The sequence below is a fragment of the Pongo pygmaeus genome, chromosome 13, assembly GCF_028885625.2.
Source record: "Pongo pygmaeus isolate AG05252 chromosome 13, NHGRI_mPonPyg2-v2.0_pri, whole genome shotgun sequence".
Lineage (NCBI taxonomy): Eukaryota > Metazoa > Chordata > Mammalia > Primates > Hominidae > Pongo > Pongo pygmaeus.
The window spans coordinates 89127047-89143938 of record NC_072386.2 but is presented as its reverse complement, the minus strand read 5'-3'; the positions used below and the strand labels follow the sequence as shown (position 1 = coordinate 89143938).

At 50.6% G+C, this 16892-nt stretch overlaps 1 protein-coding gene across 11 annotated transcripts in view; it reads left to right on the top strand.

The window, feature by feature from the left end:
* Positions 1–484: 484 nt before the first annotated feature.
* The window catches only part of ANKS6 (ankyrin repeat and sterile alpha motif domain containing 6), a 64226-nt gene continuing 47818 nt past the window's right edge, over positions 485–16892 (top strand). For 9 of the 11 annotated variants that reach the window (XR_010123340.1, XR_010123342.1, XM_063649753.1 and 6 more), the window contains exons 1-6: positions 504–907; positions 6458–6960; positions 12157–12201; positions 12871–13075; positions 14433–14539; positions 16685–16833. Coding sequence is in view for 8 of the 11 variants with exons in the window: in XM_063649753.1 (XP_063505823.1) it covers positions 549–907; positions 6458–6960; positions 12157–12201; positions 12871–13075; positions 14433–14539; positions 16685–16833 (1368 nt within the window). In the remaining 3 variants the exon portion in view is untranslated. Of the gene's footprint in view, positions 908–3496; positions 5582–6457; positions 6961–12156; positions 12202–12870; positions 13076–14432; positions 14540–16684; positions 16834–16892 lie in introns of those variants that run through there. The other 2 variants (XR_010123341.1, XM_054501464.2) reach the window with 2 other exon arrangements.

Here is a 16892-nt window from a genome sequence, read left to right as displayed (position 1 = left end):
GTTCGTTCCTTAATTCAGCCGCTTCCTTATTCTAAAGGGTAGGTTCAGTGCCAGGGGCTGGGGTGGGGTCAGCGGAGCCCGCTAGTAAAGTCACGGCCCACGCAGCTGCGGACTCAGACCCGGGCCCAAGGCCCTGGCCACAGCGTGAAGAGGGGATGGGGTGGCCGCTCCCACCTCTGCCCTGACAGGAAGTTTCTGGAGCCCCGGGACAAGGCGGCGAGAGGGCGCCGAAAAGGCAAAAGGGGACACGCGGGCCTGCGGCGGGCGCTCCTCTGAGCTTCCCTTGACTCCCGAATGCAGGCACTGGAGGTGCGCAGCCCCGGCCCTAGCGCGCTCCCGGCACACAGCAGGCGCGCGGCCCTAGCCCCGGCGCGCTCCCGGCACACAGTAGGCGCGCGGCCCCGGCCCCGGCCCCGGCGCGCTCCCGGCACATAGTAGGCGCGCGGCGCGGGCGGGTGGCCGGAAGGGGGCGCCTGCGGGCGGTATCCGGGGGCGGAGCCGACGCGGCCGGTGGGGCGGACTGGCGCGGGCCGCGCGTGGCGGCGGCGATGGGCGAGGGCGGGCTGCCCCCGACCTTCCAGCTGCTGCTGCGCGCGTGTGACCAGGGCGACACGGAGACGGCGCGGCGGCTGCTGGAGCCGGGGGCGGCGGAGCCAGCAGAGCGCAGCGCGGAGCCAGAGGCGGGCGCGGAGCAGGCGGGGGCCGAGGCGGCCGGGCCCGGGGCCGCAGCGGCGGCGGCAGTCGGGGCTCCGGTGCCCGTGGACTGCTCGGACGAGGCGGGCAACACCGCACTGCAGTTCGCCGCGGCCGGGGGTCACGAACCGCTGGTGCGCTTCCTGCTGCGCCGCGGTGCCTCGGTCAACAGCCGCAACCACTACGGCTGGAGCGCGCTCATGCAGGCGGCCAGGTGAGGCGGCGGGGCCCGGGGGCCCGGAACCAGAGTGGTGCCCGGCGCTGGCCCTGGACGCGGTCCCCGGCGGCCGGATGGCCCGGGAGGTGAAGAGTTAAGGACTCCTTAGAGTTGGAATGGTAAACTTTGAGTAGTCTTTGGTAAACTTTGAGCAGTCTTTGGTAAACTTTGAGCATAGAAGTGGAAGCACTTTTGAATTAACATAAAATCAGATTCTTAGAAATTTTGGCCTTTCAGAATAGAATCTGGAGACAGCGAATAGAATCGTAGAGACTTAGAACCTTAGAGATTTAATTCATTTCTTATTGCAGTAAGGGTTTCCTCAGAACCTGCCTTCCCTTCCTGGCTTGGTGTTGAGGGTGCTGCGAGACCCAGGCAGAGTCCCCACCCAGGGCATTGGTGGGCAGGCCAGGCAAAGGAACGAGCTTGACCGGAAAGGTTTGAGTAGCTGTGGGGCAGGTGACCCATTTTGGAGACGTGGGGGAAGGTATCTGGTAGAAATGATGTTTATATCCACGTGGAGACCTGCGGATGCCTGAAAATTAGCCAGGACATTACAAGTGGGATGTGGGAAGGCATGATGGGAGGCCCATGCAAAGGCTTGGGTGCACAAGCTGGTAGGACTGGCAGAATGATGTATGCATAGAATGTATGAGTAGAATGATGTACTAGTCCTCCCTGGAGAGAAGGCAGATGCCAGGGAGTTGGGGGAGTGTGGGAGCTGAGAAACGCTAGCTATCCTAGGGTGCTAGGGAGTCATGGAAGATTCTAGGCAGAATGAGTGACAGGATCAGAGTTATGTTTTGGAAAAATTACTTTCCTTGAAGTGTGAGAATAGATTAGATACTCTAGGGTAAGCTAGAATCAAAGAGGCTGGTTAGGTGGAGTTTGCTGCAGTCTGAGTGAGAGGTGATGGTGGCCTAGACCAGAATGGAGACAGCGGAGGGAGAGCACCCAGATGAATTTGTGATATATTCAGGGAGTAGATCAGCGGGAGTTGACGACTGGCCCTTGGGGAGGGGTTAAGGGAGACAGCAAGGATGGCATCTAGAGATCTGGCTTCTGTGAAGCCTGCCATGATATCTCCCTGTTCTCTGGTCCCTGCGCAGCAGAAAGGCCTCTGTGGTAGCATCCATCACACCATGTTAATGCTGATTGGCTTCCTCAGTACCCAAACCTGGCCACACATCAGAATCACCGGGATGCTTGTCTAAGTGCAGATTCCTGAGTTCCTTTTCTGGAGATTGTGATTTAGAAGGCCCGGGGCGGTGAGGGGAGTAAGAGACAGGGACTCTGTGTGAGAGGAGGCTCCCCAGTGATTCTCTTGTATGGTAGGTTTGGGAGCCACTGATGTGTTATGTGTGTCTCATCTCTGCAATCCACCAAGTGCGTGCAGAGGGGCCCTGGTGAGCCCCCTGAGGAATTTACTGAGTGAGGTTTGTGACTACAGCACTGACATGCCTCAGAGTGTCTCAGAGACCCCTGATCATCAGTTTTAACCAAGTTCTGCAGGATAGTCTTGAGCCTGGGTATTTTAAAATGTGCTGTTCCTCAGTTGGTGTGACACTGACTCTATATTCAGGTAGCATCTCTGCCTGTGTTGAGTTGTGTGCTCCAGCTTTCTGCTGCGTAATTCATAACAAAAGGTCAAGTTGAGGAGTAGTATATATGGAAGACTTCCAGAAGGATGTACAGTGTGTCTGTCCCTCAGATTGGGGTAGGCAAATGAATGGCCCGTGTGCTGACACCTTCCAGCCTTGTGCTCTTCTTCCTTGGATCTGGATACGCCCCAGAATCCTGCTCAAAACCACACCCCTGGCAGCCACCACTGGGTCTGAGCGAGCATCTATTTATTGTCCCAGCTGTCTGTGTCGATCAGGCCAGACTATTAGACACCCTGTGCCTTTGGTCTTTTGTGGGTGTTTTAGTATTAGAAATGGTGACTTTAGTGTTTTTTCCTGTTCCTTTTTTTTTTTTTTTTTTTTTTTGAGACGGAGTCTCGCTCTGTCACCAGGCTGGAGTGCAGTGGCGTGATCTCGACTCACTGCAACCTCCGCCTCCTGGGTTCAAGCGATTCTCCTGCCTCAGCCTCTGGAGTAGCTGGGATTACAGACATGTGCCACCACGGCCAGCTACTTTTTGTATTTTTAGTAGAGACGGGGTTTCACTATGTTGGCCAGGCTGGTCTCAATCTCCTGATTTCGTGAAACGCCCGCCTCGGCCTCCCAAAGTGCTGCGATTACAGGCGTGAGCCACCACGCTGGGGCATGTTTTTTCCTGTTCTTAAAATAATAGGTAACCTTTGGCCAGGCGCGGTGGCTCACGCCTGTAATCCCAGCACTTTGGGAGTCCGAGGCGGGCAGATCACGAGGTCAGGAGATCGAGACCAGCCTGGCCAACAGTGAAACCCCGTCTCTACTACAGATACGAAAATTAGCTAGGTGTGGTGGCACAGGCATGATGGCACGCACCTGTAGTCCCAGCTACTCGGGAGGCTGAGGCAGAAGAATCGCTTGAACCCGGGAGGCGGAGGTTGCAGTGAGCTGAGATTGTGCCACTGCACTCCAGCCTGGCGACAGAGCGAGACTCCATCTCAAAAAAACAAAACAAAACAAAACAAAAAACAAGTAACCTTTATTGAGCACTGACTTTCTGTCAAGCACTGTGCTAAGTGCTTTAAATGAATTAACTCATTCAATCCATACAAAACCTTAGGAAGGAGGTACTATTGTCATTCTCATTTCATAGATGAGGAATTGAGGAACAGAGAAGTTAAATAACTTGCCCAAGTCACATAGCTACCAAGTGGCGAGTCAGATTCACACCTAGGGAGGTGACTCCAGAGCCTGCGCTCCCAGCCATGAATCCTGTAACTGATAGTTTCCCTGTTGGTGTTGGTGTCTGGAAGTGGCTTGCCAAATTTGCCAGACTTCTCTCCAAGGGACAGGGTTGCATAGTGTTTACCTTCCTTCCCTACCCTTCATTTCCTGCCTGCCAGTGGGGCACAGCTGGACTCTCAGCCCAGTGCTTTGGGAGGAGAAAATGTGTGCCAGCTCTCTAAACACAGGTGTTAATTGCTGAAATTCATCAGTAATCACAGCACCTGTTCAGAAAGCCCCTAGCATGCCCATCTCTGGCAGTTACCTATTAGAAACTTAGCATCCACAACATTATCTCAGCCTTGCTTGGATCCTTTTATATTTTCAGCATAGTTAAGTGCTCTCTTGGGCTACTCAGTAATTCAGAAAACATTCCAAATTTCACTATTTCTGCTCTAATTCGGCCCTTTTCTTCCTCCTTAAAAATTGGTTATACTGGAGCTTCAATTTTGAGTCCAGGTTTAACTTTTGACTCTGTCATGTTCAAATTGAGAGGCTTTAGATTAATTGCTTTCCACTGTAATCTTCAGTTTCCTAATCTGTGAGTTTATCTTGGGGTTTATTAAGATCAAATGAGATAAAAATGTGACAGCACCTTGTAATCTGCGGTTAGGGATTATGCTAGATTTTATCTTATGCTCCATAACTAAATAGTGTAATCTTTTAGAAATCTCTACTACAGTGGAGGATACACCAGTTCTTCAGTGATTTGCACTGCTCACCTCTGGACCTTCCCCTATGTGGTTATGCCATTTATGCATTGATTTACTCAGCTTGTTTGACAGAATTTACTGAGCTCCGATGTGGATCAGCCACTATGGTAGGGGCTGGGGAAACAACATGCATGGAACCGTGTCCTGTCTTTGGAGAGCCCGCCACTGAGTAGGATAGGAGAGACAATTAGAGAAAGAGGGGTCACGTGCAGCCAGAAGCGAGCCTGTGGAATTAGGTGCTCAGAAGAGGGGCACTGACCTAGCCTGGTGAGGGGTGGTCTGGAAGCTGTTCAGAGTGGGTGAGATCTGAGCTGACTCCTGAAGCAGGACACGGTGGGGGGGTGTGCTGAGTAGATGAGGACAGGAGAGTCCTCTGGTGGGGTCAGGATGGTGAAGGTGTGGGGAAGGTGGGAAGGTGTGGTTTGGGAGCAGGAGGAAGTGAGGTTGGCAAAGCAGTCAGGTCTTTGGCAATCAGAAGCTGGGGAGTGACAGATTTGGGTTTGGAGAATATCATTTGGGAGTTGCATGGAGAATGGGCAGGAGGGAACGAGACTGGAGGCGGGGAGACATTGGGGTGCAGCTTTCTGCATTGAGTTGGTTTCAGTTTGCCTTGTCCTTTTCCGCTCTGGGAGTGGAGGTCAAGAGGCCCAGCCCCCTGCAGCTGATGGAACTGTGTCACCAGGCTCTTGCTCCACGGCTGAGGAGCCCCATGCTGTTCAGGTTCACATCCCAGAAGGTATTCAGCCGGAGCCTCAGACAGAGTTCTGCCCTGGCCCGGCCGCCAGCCGCCAGGAGGAGGAGGGAGGTCTTGGGTTTAGATGAGGTGCAAAACTGGCTCCCGGGAAGGAGGGCTGAGCATTGAGAAACCCAGAAAGCTGCCTCACAGATGCAGACATGACAGTGGCTTTGTGGTCTCGAAAACCTGGAGTAGACAGCCCCTGTCTTGTCATTGTTTTCTTGTTAGTCCAGGGCCGCTTCCAGCTTGGAGATACACAGCTCCGAGCCCACCAGAGACACCTCAAAACAGAACTTTTCTGCCCTCTGGTGTTAAAAGAAGGAAGAGATTTTGCTGGGAAGAGGTACCTGTTTTCCTTCTCCTGGTATTAGGAAGTTGGTGGGTGCAGATCTTTCTCTTCAGGGGCCCAGCAGTGACTTCATTGAGGAAGAGCTGGCCTAGGCCGGATCCTCAGCCGCCTGCAACAAACATTCCTGCCAGCAGGTGGCAGCAGGCCTCCAGGCCGCAATGCCCAGCCCATCTGCTGACCACAACCTTGCCACACCTCTTGGCATGGGATGTGTGCTTTTGGTGATGGGGAGGGTAGAAATGAATCAGACATGGGCCCTGTCTTTGGGGAAATTAGAGCACAGGCAGAGAGACAGATTCCCAGGCTATAAAACAGAATAAAATGGACTGTCTGAATTGTAGGAGGCAACATGGTGTAAGAGAAAAAGCAAGGGCAGCGGCATTCACACAGATCTGTCCTGACCCTGATGCCGCCCCTTACCACCCAGGTAACCGTTGGCACGTTGAATAACGTAACGTGAACAATTATAATACCTAACAATCGCTAACATTGATGTGATGTTTCCTGTGGCCAGGCACAGAGTCAGGTGCTTTACATGTAACTCATTTATTCCCCAACAACCCTTGAAGTAGGTACAGTTATATCCCCATTTTACAGATCAGGAAATGAAGGCACAAAGAAATCAAAGTTCTTCCTAAAGGTCATGCAGCTGGTGGTGGGGAGAGCTGGATTCGAACCCAGGCAGGGCAGCTGCTCACCTTCATGATGATGCATCTGCATCCGTGTGGCTGGCACAGTGCCTGGCACCAGAATAAGACCTCTTATTATGAGCAGCTGTCAGGACTAATAATTCATGCCAATTAAGGTTGACATAAGCTGTCCCCCAAGTGCTGTGTGTTTAGTGTCACTAATTCTCCATCTTCCTGGCAGATTTGGGCATGTGAGTGTGGCACACCTCCTGTTGGATCACGGGGCTGATGTCAATGCCCAGAACCGGCTGGGGGCCAGTGTGCTCACTGTGGCTTCTCGGGGCGGCCACCTGGGTGTGGTGAAGCTGCTCCTGGAAGCCGGTGCCTTTGTGGACCATCACCACCCTTCGGGCGAGCAACTGGGGTTGGGCGGCAGCAGGGATGAGCCCTTGGACATCACGGCCCTGATGGCTGCCATCCAGCACGGGCACGAGGCCGTAGTGCGTCTACTGATGGAGTGGGGTGCGGACCCCAACCGCGCAGCCCGGACCGTGGGCTGGAGCCCGCTGATGCTGGCCGCACTCACTGGGCGGCTTGGAGTGGTCCAGCAGCTGGTGGAGAAGGGCGCTAACCCTGACCACCTCAGCGTGCTGGAGAAGACCGCCTTCGAGGTTGCACTGGACTGCAAGCACAGGGACCTTGTAGACTACCTGGACCCGCTGACCACCGTCAGGCCCAAAACAGGTCAGGCTGCATGCCCCCCGTGGCTTCACAGAGGACCCCAAATTGTGTTTATGTGGCTTAAGCTGAGGATTGCTCTGCTGGAAGGACACGCAGAACTCAGAGTCCAGCCCTGCAGACCAGTGAGACTGAGGAAGTGGTGTGCTTAAGTATCGGGGGGATTGCCTGTGACATGCAGGTTCTGGGCCCACTCTCTGCAAAGTGATTGGTAGCCCTGGGCAAGAGCCTGGAATCCTCTATAACAAGGCTGCTTTCCCCAGCCACATCATTCTGATGCAGGTGGTTCTGGGGTCCTTCTAGAACAAGGTTTGGCAAACTTTTTCTGTAAAAGGCCAAATAGACTGTATGGACCATACAGTTTCTGTTAAAACTACAGTAGTCACTTCTGCTAGAGTGAAAGCAGCCTTACATATGTAATGAGTAAATGAATGGGTGTGGCTATGCATATAATATGTAAATGAGTCGGGTATGGCTAGGTTCCAATAAATTATAGCTACAAAAACAGGCAGTGGGGCATATTTGAGCCATGGGCTATAGTTTGCCAGCCCCTGCTCTACAATAGTGTGCCTGACCTCGTCTGCCCTGATCATTTCTCAAACACTAGTTCATGTAAAATTGATGAAAATTAGTTTTTTTAAAAAACATCTAGCAGTGCATCTTTTTTTCTTTCTTTTTTTTTTTTTTTTTACTTCTTGCCATCTCTCTGGCATGTAGAGTTGTCTAAACAATCCTTAGTAGATCTGCCATAGGACATACCACGTTTCAAAACCTCTAATGCACCGTTTGCAATAAGATCGTGACACACAGCCTTGGTACCCTCTGTCTATGTAAAAGGCCTGACTTCGATGGCAGGGCTCACAGCCAGGGAGTAACAGTAGGTGGGCTGCAGTGTATATAAGCATCTAGCTCTGAGAGGTCAAGAACTGAAGAAAGTAGCTTCAGGCACATTGGCTAAAAAGACCTGAAAGTGTTAAGTTTGTTACCATTGAAAGAATATAGAATAGTCCCATCAATCAAGAGATGCTGAAAATTTGGTAAATTCTTATTAGAAATACACTCTCCAAAAAAAAAAAAAAAAAAAGAAATACACCATCCAATCAGAACAAGTCTGAAATAAACATGTTTTAAAAGCCTGTAATGACAGAGAGGTGGCAAAAATGAAGCGGATGCTCAAATGAAAAGGAAAAAGAAGTGAAGTTTAGGAAGAACTACCTGAAGCCAAGAGACCTCTTACTTTGTCCAGGTGGGAAACTGAGGCCCAGAGAGGGAAGAAAGCTGGTCAAAGGTCACACACCCATTGGAAGCTGAGTGAGTGACACTCAGGAGGTGAGGATTCCATGGGAAGAGCACCTAGAGGTGATTCTCCCACCTGCAGCTCCTGCATGGGCTCTAGAAGCTGGTTTAACACATGACTCTTCTGAGCCTTTGCCTCATCTGTGAAATGGACACAATGACAACTACTATGGGGTGATGGTGAGCAGAAGGCAGGTTATTCTCTGGCGTGTGAGATACTCAGCCCAGTAGAGTGTTAGGGACTCATAAAGGCTTGCTATTAGAAATTAGGGCCCCAGTCTCCTAGGACAGGGTTTTGTTTTGTTTTTGTTTTTGACACAAGGCCATTGCTCTCCTTTAAAGGTTTGGGTTGTTTGTGGTGGGGATGGGGAAAGGATCTGCCCTTCCCAGGCCCTGCTGTGCCCAGCACACCTGCCATGCTGAATCTCCCCTCACCCTCGCAGGGACCCTCTGAGGAGGGTATTCCCCCATTTTGCAGGGGAGGGAATTCAGGCTCAGAAGTGAACACTCCAGAACTTGCACCTGCCCGTGCCTGCCGAGCTGTGCCTCTTCTGTTGTGTATGCGTTCCCTTCCCAGGTTTCCTTAGCCTCTGCATCTTGAATCTTCACGGAGTGCCCTTGGGCTTAGCTTCTGACAGGCCTCATTTTAGGGATTGTCCTGGCATCATGGGATGGTGATGCCCTCATTTCCCCAAGACGCAGTGGCTCAGACACATTGGTGGATGTGGCCAAGGTCACTGTCTACTTGGTTCGACGCTGGCTGCGCCCCTGCTGGCCAAGGGACCTTGAACCAGCTGCCTCAGTTCACCAAGCTCCCATTTCCTTCTCCACAAATGGTTGCTGGAGTGATACCCGCCTCAGGGCTGCTGTGGGGTTCACGTGAGATCCTGCCTGGCCCAGAGGGAGCACATGAGAAGTGGCATTACTCCATAGTGTTGTCGGCATATTTGACAGGAGCGAACCTCGGGTCTTCCAGCAGGATTGGGTCATGTTCCCATTGAGCAGACCCAGTCTGAGGCTCAGTTCTCCCTCTCTGTACCTGGGTGGTCTTGGTCATCTTAATTGGCCCTGCAGGACTTCAGTGTCTTTTTTCATAAAATAGTCATAATAAAGGCACTTTTCTTGGGAGATTTTTGTGAGGAATAGTAAGATCATGCCTGTAAAATTTTTATCGCAGTGCCCTGGCACATAGACGACATCCAATAAATGGAAACTATTATGTTTTGATTGATGATACATTCATTCCGATACTTTACAAAGACGTACTGAGGCCTGCTATGTATCGGGCACCTTTCTAGGCACTTTGGATACATCAGTGAACAAATGAGATCCAAATCCCTACCCTTGAGGACCTTGGCCTCAATAAGGGGAGACAGGCAGTCAGTAGGAAATAAGCATATTAAATATATAGTAGGGTAGATGGTAAGTGCCACAGGGTTAAAAAAAAAAAAAAAAAAGGCAGTGTAAAGAGGTTGGGTGTGGCAAAGCTGGGACAATGCAGGCTGCTGTGTCAAATGGAGTGGTTGGGCAACCTTGAGAAGGTGGGACTGCAGCAGACATGCAGGACCTGAGGGAGTCTGTTGGCCCTGGGGGATCCCTGGGAAGAGCCCCAGGTAGGGTGCAGGCTGTGCTATTGATAATGACAGATTATGAAATAAATAATAGGAGCCCCAGCTCTTACTGTGCAGTGCCCAGAAATCCAGCCCCCACCAAGGCCTTGGAGGTCCCCTGGTCTCTGCCTTTCATTAGCAGCAGGACAGGGTACTTTTGATGCTGTAACTGTCATTGTGACACCTCTGACTCCCCACTGAGGTTGTGTTGTGGAGTTGGAGCTGATTTCTTTTCCTTGGGTTGGGGCAGAGTCCCTGGGACTGCTTGGATATAGACCAAAAAAACTGAAGCCCAAAGCAAGGAAGAGACCTGCCCAGAGTCACTGGGTGTCAGGACACAGCTGCCCCTGCCTCTTGGAGCCAGGCTCTGCTGTCAGTGATTAACTTGTGTCAGATGGTCGCTTAGCAGCCAACACTAAGACCAGGTGACACTCTTCTGTGAAAAGGTCTTGGCATGAGAAGACGCCACCCCCCAGCAAAGTTGGTTCTTGAATACTTGAAGGAACATGACATATTTTTAAAAAGTCAGGTGCAGAATTGTTTCTTGATAGTATTTCACAGGCAAAATTGATATACTGTGTCCCATAGCAGTGTCTGTACTTCCCATGAAGAATTCTGGGATTCTGGCCGGGTGTGGTGGCTCACGCCTGTAATCCCAGCACTTTGGGAGGCGGAGATGGGTGAATCACGAGGTCAGGAGTTCGAGACCAACCTGGCCAAGATGGTGAAACCCCGTCTCTACTAAAAATACAAAAATTAGCTGGGTGCAGTGGCAGGTGCCTGTAATCCCAGCTGCTCTGGAAGCAGAGGCAGGAGAATCGCTTGAACCCGGGAGGCGGAGGTTGCAGTGAGCCGAGATCTCACCACTGTCCTCTAGCCTGGGAGACAGAGCAAGACTCTGTCTCCAAAAAAAAAAAAGAATTCTGGAGTTCTGGCCTGGAGCGGTGACTCACGCCTGCAATCCCAGCAGTTTGGGAGACCAAGGCGGGCAGATCACTTGAGGTCAGGACTTTGAGACCAGCCTGGCCAACATGGCGAAACCCTGTCTCTACTAAAATACAAAAATTAGCTGGGTGTGGTGGCATGTGCCTGTCATCCCAGCTACTCGGGAGGCTGAGGCACAAGAGTCAGTTGAACCCAGGAGGCAGAAGTTGCAGTGAGCCAAGGTCACACCACTGCATTCCAGCCTGGGTGACAGAGTGAGACTCCATCTCAAAAAAAGAATTCTGGGGTTTACCTTGCTGGTTGCTAAAGAAAGTAATTGCTCTTTGAATGGGGCCTTAACATTATCATTTGATCCCTGCAACAGCCAGGTGAAAGGGATGCTATCCCCACATTTGTGATGAAGGGCAGCTTACTCTAAAAATGTGCGCTGAAATTCGCATGCACTGACTCCACACTCTGTGCTCCTTGCCCTGGGCTGCAGCTTCCTCCCAGTTGCTCAAGAGGGCTCATCTGGACCAGAGGTCAGCCCAGAGTCACAAGTGCCCTCTGGCAGCTGCTCCATCCCCTGGGATCAATTAAAGTCTGCAGAAGGCCTGCCGTCAGCCCCCCAGCAAGCAGACTGGCCATGAGGATGTCTGCTCTGACAGGAGTGGGGTACCTGCTGGCCCAAGCTTGGAGGAAGGTGTGGGATGAGCGTGTGAGGGAGGGGCTAACAATCTGGCGGCTGCAGCAAGGCTCAGCTGGGCTTCAGGGTACAGCATGAAGATGCCCAGTTGGGCAGCGGCTTTTGGCCAGCTGTGTCTGCAGGTTTGGAGCAGGGAGCATGTTCTGATTGCTTCTTACATGGGAGGGAAAGAAAATATGAGCATTGGCTCTTCTGTTGGCTGTGGCTGTGAACTTCCTTAGAGCTCAGCTGCTCGATATCTCAGGGGTCCTCTGATTTGGAATTATGATTGTACATTTAGTTTTTAGAAGAAAAGAAATTTTTAAACAATGTCCGTAGGAATCCAGGATTTTCTAAGACCCCAAGACTTTTCGGTATATCTAAGAAAGGATATGCCAACGTTTGTTTTGCCTAAAAATGATTGCTTTATTTGCATGAGATCAGGGCCGTGATCTGCTGCTCATTCGTGTTTTGTTGGCAAGATCTGTCTCTGAAGTGTTTTCAGATGTTCTTGGGTAATAAACCTTCCAGAAGAGCTGCTGGATTTGTCCATTACGTAGGTCTCCAATTAGATTGCTTTTGAGAATTAGATGCTTTTTAAAGCCAGGCTGTGTTGTTACACCCTTGTGACTTTTCTGTTATATGAAACCTTTCCGTGGTTAACTTTAAAAATCTTTGTTTACCCAGATGAGGAGAAAAGGCGACCTGATATTTTCCATGCATTGAAAATGGGTAAGCGCTTTAGAAAATCTTTTTGGATATTTAAGAATACAGGGCTACATTCTTCCAACCTAATATTTGTAGTCCTTTGCAGGGCCACCCAGAGTATTTGAGAAAGAAACAGGCATTTTGGTGTTTGGTGTTTGGAAGTTCAGATCCTGGAGGCCAGTATTTATTACAGAGCTCTACACGTAGACTCCAGATGGCCTCCAGCCCCACTCCAGCCAAACACTGGCTAGCTATGCCCCAGGTCTTCCTGTGTCTGAAATGCCTCTCTGCATACCCACTCCAGTCTCTTTGTGACAAAGAGGCATTTAGCCTAAAATTTTCTCTCTTGATATAGACCCTGCCTCCAGGAAGCCCTTCCCAATCCTCACCCCGCAGCGAGAACCGAACTCTCCTTCTGTCTTCTTTTGTCTCCTTCATCTGTTCTCTGAAGACACTAACAACACTTCTGTCTTTTAGTAACACTTCTACCCATTCATGTACTTGTCTCTGTCTCGCCTAGACTGAGGCATTTGAGAGTCGGGGCTATCTCTGACCCCCTCTTAGTATCCCCTATGATGCCCAGCAGCCCACTGCAGAGGCAGGGCCAGCAAGTGTTTGTTACATGAACCACAGGAGAAATCAGCCTATGGTACCAGGCCCACAGATCACCCGGACTCCTGCATGTGTTTGCAGGAAACTTCCAGCTGGTCAAAGAGATTGCCGATGAAGACCCCAGCCACGTGAACTTGGTCAATGGGGACGGGGCGACGCCACTGATGTTAGCAGCTGTTACGGGGCAGCTGGCTCTGGTGCAGCTACTGGTGGAGAGGCACGCGGATGTTGACAAGCAGGACAGCGTGCATGGCTGGACGGCCCTCATGCAGGCAACCTACCATGGGTCAGTGCCAGCTCCACGCCTTCAGCGACAAGGCCAGACAGATGCTCTGGCCTGAGATGGGGGTTCCCAATGGGCTCTTCTGGTCCTGAGATGCTGCATACAAACCCCAAGACTGTGACGACATTGAGGCATGCAAAAAAAAAAAAAAAAAAAAAACACAGGGTCATTTTATTCCCACCCTTCTGTGTCCAGATTTCCTGTTCCCCCATCACAGAATTTCACAGTGGCCCTGAAAAACCATGCAGCAGGAGCATTTTATGCAGAGAGATAAGGTTCTCTAGGTTGGTTTCAGTTGAATACAGTGACTGGTTCATTGGAGTTTTCACATTGAGATACAGTGACCTCCTTAAGTAGCTCCTGTATGAAGTAAACCTTGGTTATTCATACCATTGTCGTCTTGTGATGATTGATGGTGAGATGTGTCCTACCCCTCTCCTTTTGAATAGGCTTCAGTGTTTACAGGGTGCTTATGAACCCCTTCTTATGTGACCATCCCAGCAGGATGGGCTGTCATCCTCCTGGAGGCCTCGTCTTTGGGGTGGGCATCTTGTAGCTGCTAAGTGATCTGACTCCCAATTAGAGGTTCTTTCCTTGCCCTCTTTTAGGTGATCAGATCACTTTCCTGTGTCATCTGAAAACAGTTTGTTTTCTTATTCGATGAGTCCTGAATTCCAAGACGAAATTTTATTTCAGACACCTTTGTAGGAGACTTTCCCAATGGAGATGTCCTGATTTAGGGTGGAAGAAGTGGAGTCTCCATGGGGTTAGTGATTTTTGGGCAGAGCCCTTGGTTTTGTCTCCTCTCCCCTCCCCTCCCCTTCCCTTCTCTTTTCTTTTCTTTCCAACAGTATCTCACTTTGTTGCCAGACTGGAGTACAGTAGCGTGATCATGGCTCACTGCAGCCTTGACCTCCCAGACTCAAGCAATCCTCCCGCCTCAGTCTCTCAAGTAGCTGGAACTACAGACTTGCACCACCACACCTAGCTAATTTTTAAACAAAATTTTTAGTAGAGACAGAGCCCCCCATGTTGCCCAGGCTGGTCTCAAACTCCTGGGCTCAAGTGATCCTCCTGCCTTGGCTTCCCAAAGTGTTGGGATTACGGGCATGAGCCACCGCATCTAGCCTCGGTTTTCATTTTGTTCCTGGAAGGAACACTTAGACTTTGATTTAAATCATGTTCCCGCTTGACCTGCCCACGTGCTAGGGAATGAGAGAATGTGAGACTGTTTGCCCTTCCATGCCCTTCTTAAATGCTCAGAGACTGAGCTTTGTAGTTAATGTTGTTGGTTTTGTTGCCCAGGAGCAAAGCCATGCTTTTGCTTTCAGTGAATGTAACTCTAGCATTTTCTTCCCAGGAATAAGGAAATTGTTAAATATCTGCTAAACCAAGGGGCCGATGTCACTCTTCGTGCAAAAAATGGATACACAGCCTTTGACCTGGTGATGCTGCTGAATGATCCTGGTAGGTAATTTCAAGAAAAGGGTTGTAAATCTACCCAGCGTTTCTTGGGCTGGCAGTCAAGACAGCCACCTCCTCTGTGACTTGTGTTTTAAGCACTTGCTTATTCGTGGGGGAAAGTCATTCTCAAGTGTCAGGAGCTTACTGCATGATCTTAGGCAAGTTCCTTCCCTCCCCAGTGAAGCTCTGGGCTTGGCCCAGGTGGCCCCGGGGACTTCTTCCAGCACCATCCTCCTAGGAGTCTCCAGAGAGAGAAGGAAAATAAGACGTGTCTGACTTTGCAGTCCACACACACCCTAGAATGGCATCTGTGCTTCACAGCCAGAAATCCTGAGTCACTCAGGTGGAAACATAAAGTCCCCTTTGATAAGCAGAGTGGGAGATAGAGCGATGGCCGCCTCAGCTTAATTGTGTAGGTAGAGGCTGCAGGGTCAAGGGTCGTGTGCTGGGGAATGTGGCCATTAGTTCCACCCCTCTTTGTCCTCGGCTGGTACCTGCTACTCCCCTTTGACCCTCCCCTGCTGTGATAGGCCCTCTTTTGGGACCTGGGCTTCCAGTTATCCAGCTCAAGGGGAAAGGTCTCTGATCTGTCATCTTTCTTATTAACCTGGGGTTTCAACCCAGAGAGAGAGAAGCCCCAAGGTCCTTCTGACCCACTAGGCTTGAACCCTGTGCTGGGATTCTAGCTGTTGGCTGTGGGGAGAGAAGACTTTCACCTCTGCCGTCACAAGTCATCTGCTGCCCCTCTTAGCTAGAGAGGTAGCTAGCAGGCATGCCCTTCCTCGTCACAGCACTGCCACCCTTGCCACCCCTTCCCTGCTGGAGGCCCCTGCACTTCACAGATGCACACTTGGTTCTGTTTGACCCTCAAAGAGGTCTGAGAGGGGAAGCAGAGGTTCACATCCTCTTGAAGAGATGAGGTCACCAAGACTCGGGACGTGATCTGTCCCAGCCTGAGAGTTGGAGTCCTGTGCCCCAAGTCCAGTGATCCTACTCCACCTCATTGGAGACCTTCTTCACGTGCCAAGAGTTTGTTATTCGGAATCAGTCCCCAGCCACTCTCGCTGGATCTCATACACACTTTTTCTGAGAAACTCATCTTTTCAGTGTTCTTCTTCTCCCTAGCCTCCACTGCCATTTATTCCCTTTCCCAATAAAACAGTCTGTTCCTAGGAATATTTTTCCTAGTGGGTTTTTAAATGAAGTGTTTACACAAAAGTTTTGAAGAAACTCATGCCTATTATTGAATACTTGGAGAGAAAAAAGAAATAACCTGGCGTGGATGGCTCACTCCCGTAATCCTGGCACTTTGGGAGGCTGAGGTGGGTGGATCACTTGAGGCCAGGGGTTCGAGACCAGCCTGGCCAACATGACGAAACCCCATCTCTGCTAAAAATACAAAAATTAGCCAGGCATGGTGGTGGACGCTGTAGCCCCAGCTACATGGGAGGCTGAGGCAAAGAACCGCTTGAACCTAGGAGGTGGAGGTTGCAGTGAGCCAAGATTGTGCCACTGCACTCCAGCCTGGGTGACAGAGCAAGACTCTGTCTCCAAAAAAAAAAAAAAAAGAAAAAAGAAATAAGAAATAGTCATCAAGAAAAAGCATTGTTAATAGTTTGGAGTAGTTTCTTCTCAATCTTTTTTGCAATGCTTTTTTTATATAACTGAGTTGGGTTCATAATAACTTCATAATACTTAATATTTTTAAAGCACTTGTATCGCTCTAAAGGAATTCCCATGAATTGTCTAGATACCTTTATGTGGTGGGTATTAATGTCACTGACTTGTACAGACGCACAAACAGGCTTTGTAATTTACCTGCAGTTACACAGCCAGGGAGGGACAGAAGCAGAATCTGAACCTCTGCAGCCTGGCTGTGAAGCCTGCACTTTTAAACACACTGTCCCCCTGCCTTCCTCATGAGAGAGGACTTCCGGTTTTTCTTTCTGGTTAAGTAGGTTAAGCCCTGCTGGCTTTGTTTGCCACCTTTTGAAGATCAGATGGAGAGGCAGGTGCCTTGATTCTGGAATTACACAGACCCTGGAGCTGCAGGGCTGAGTTCTAATTCTAACAGGGATCATCTTGAGTCTTCTCCTCATGGCGCAACAGACATATTTGCAGGTAAAATGCTGCCTTTTGTGTCCACAGACACGGAACTTGTTCGACTGCTGGCATCTGTCTGCATGCAGGTGAATAAAGACAAAGGCCGGCCGAGCCACCAGCCGCCCCTGCCCCACTCGAAGGTCCGACAGCCCTGGAGCATCCCAGTGCTGCCCGATGACAAGGGTGGGCTGAAGGTTTGCCTTTTCCTGTCTTAAAGGGGCTTAGGGGGCCAGGGAGATTGGGGGCTGGCAGG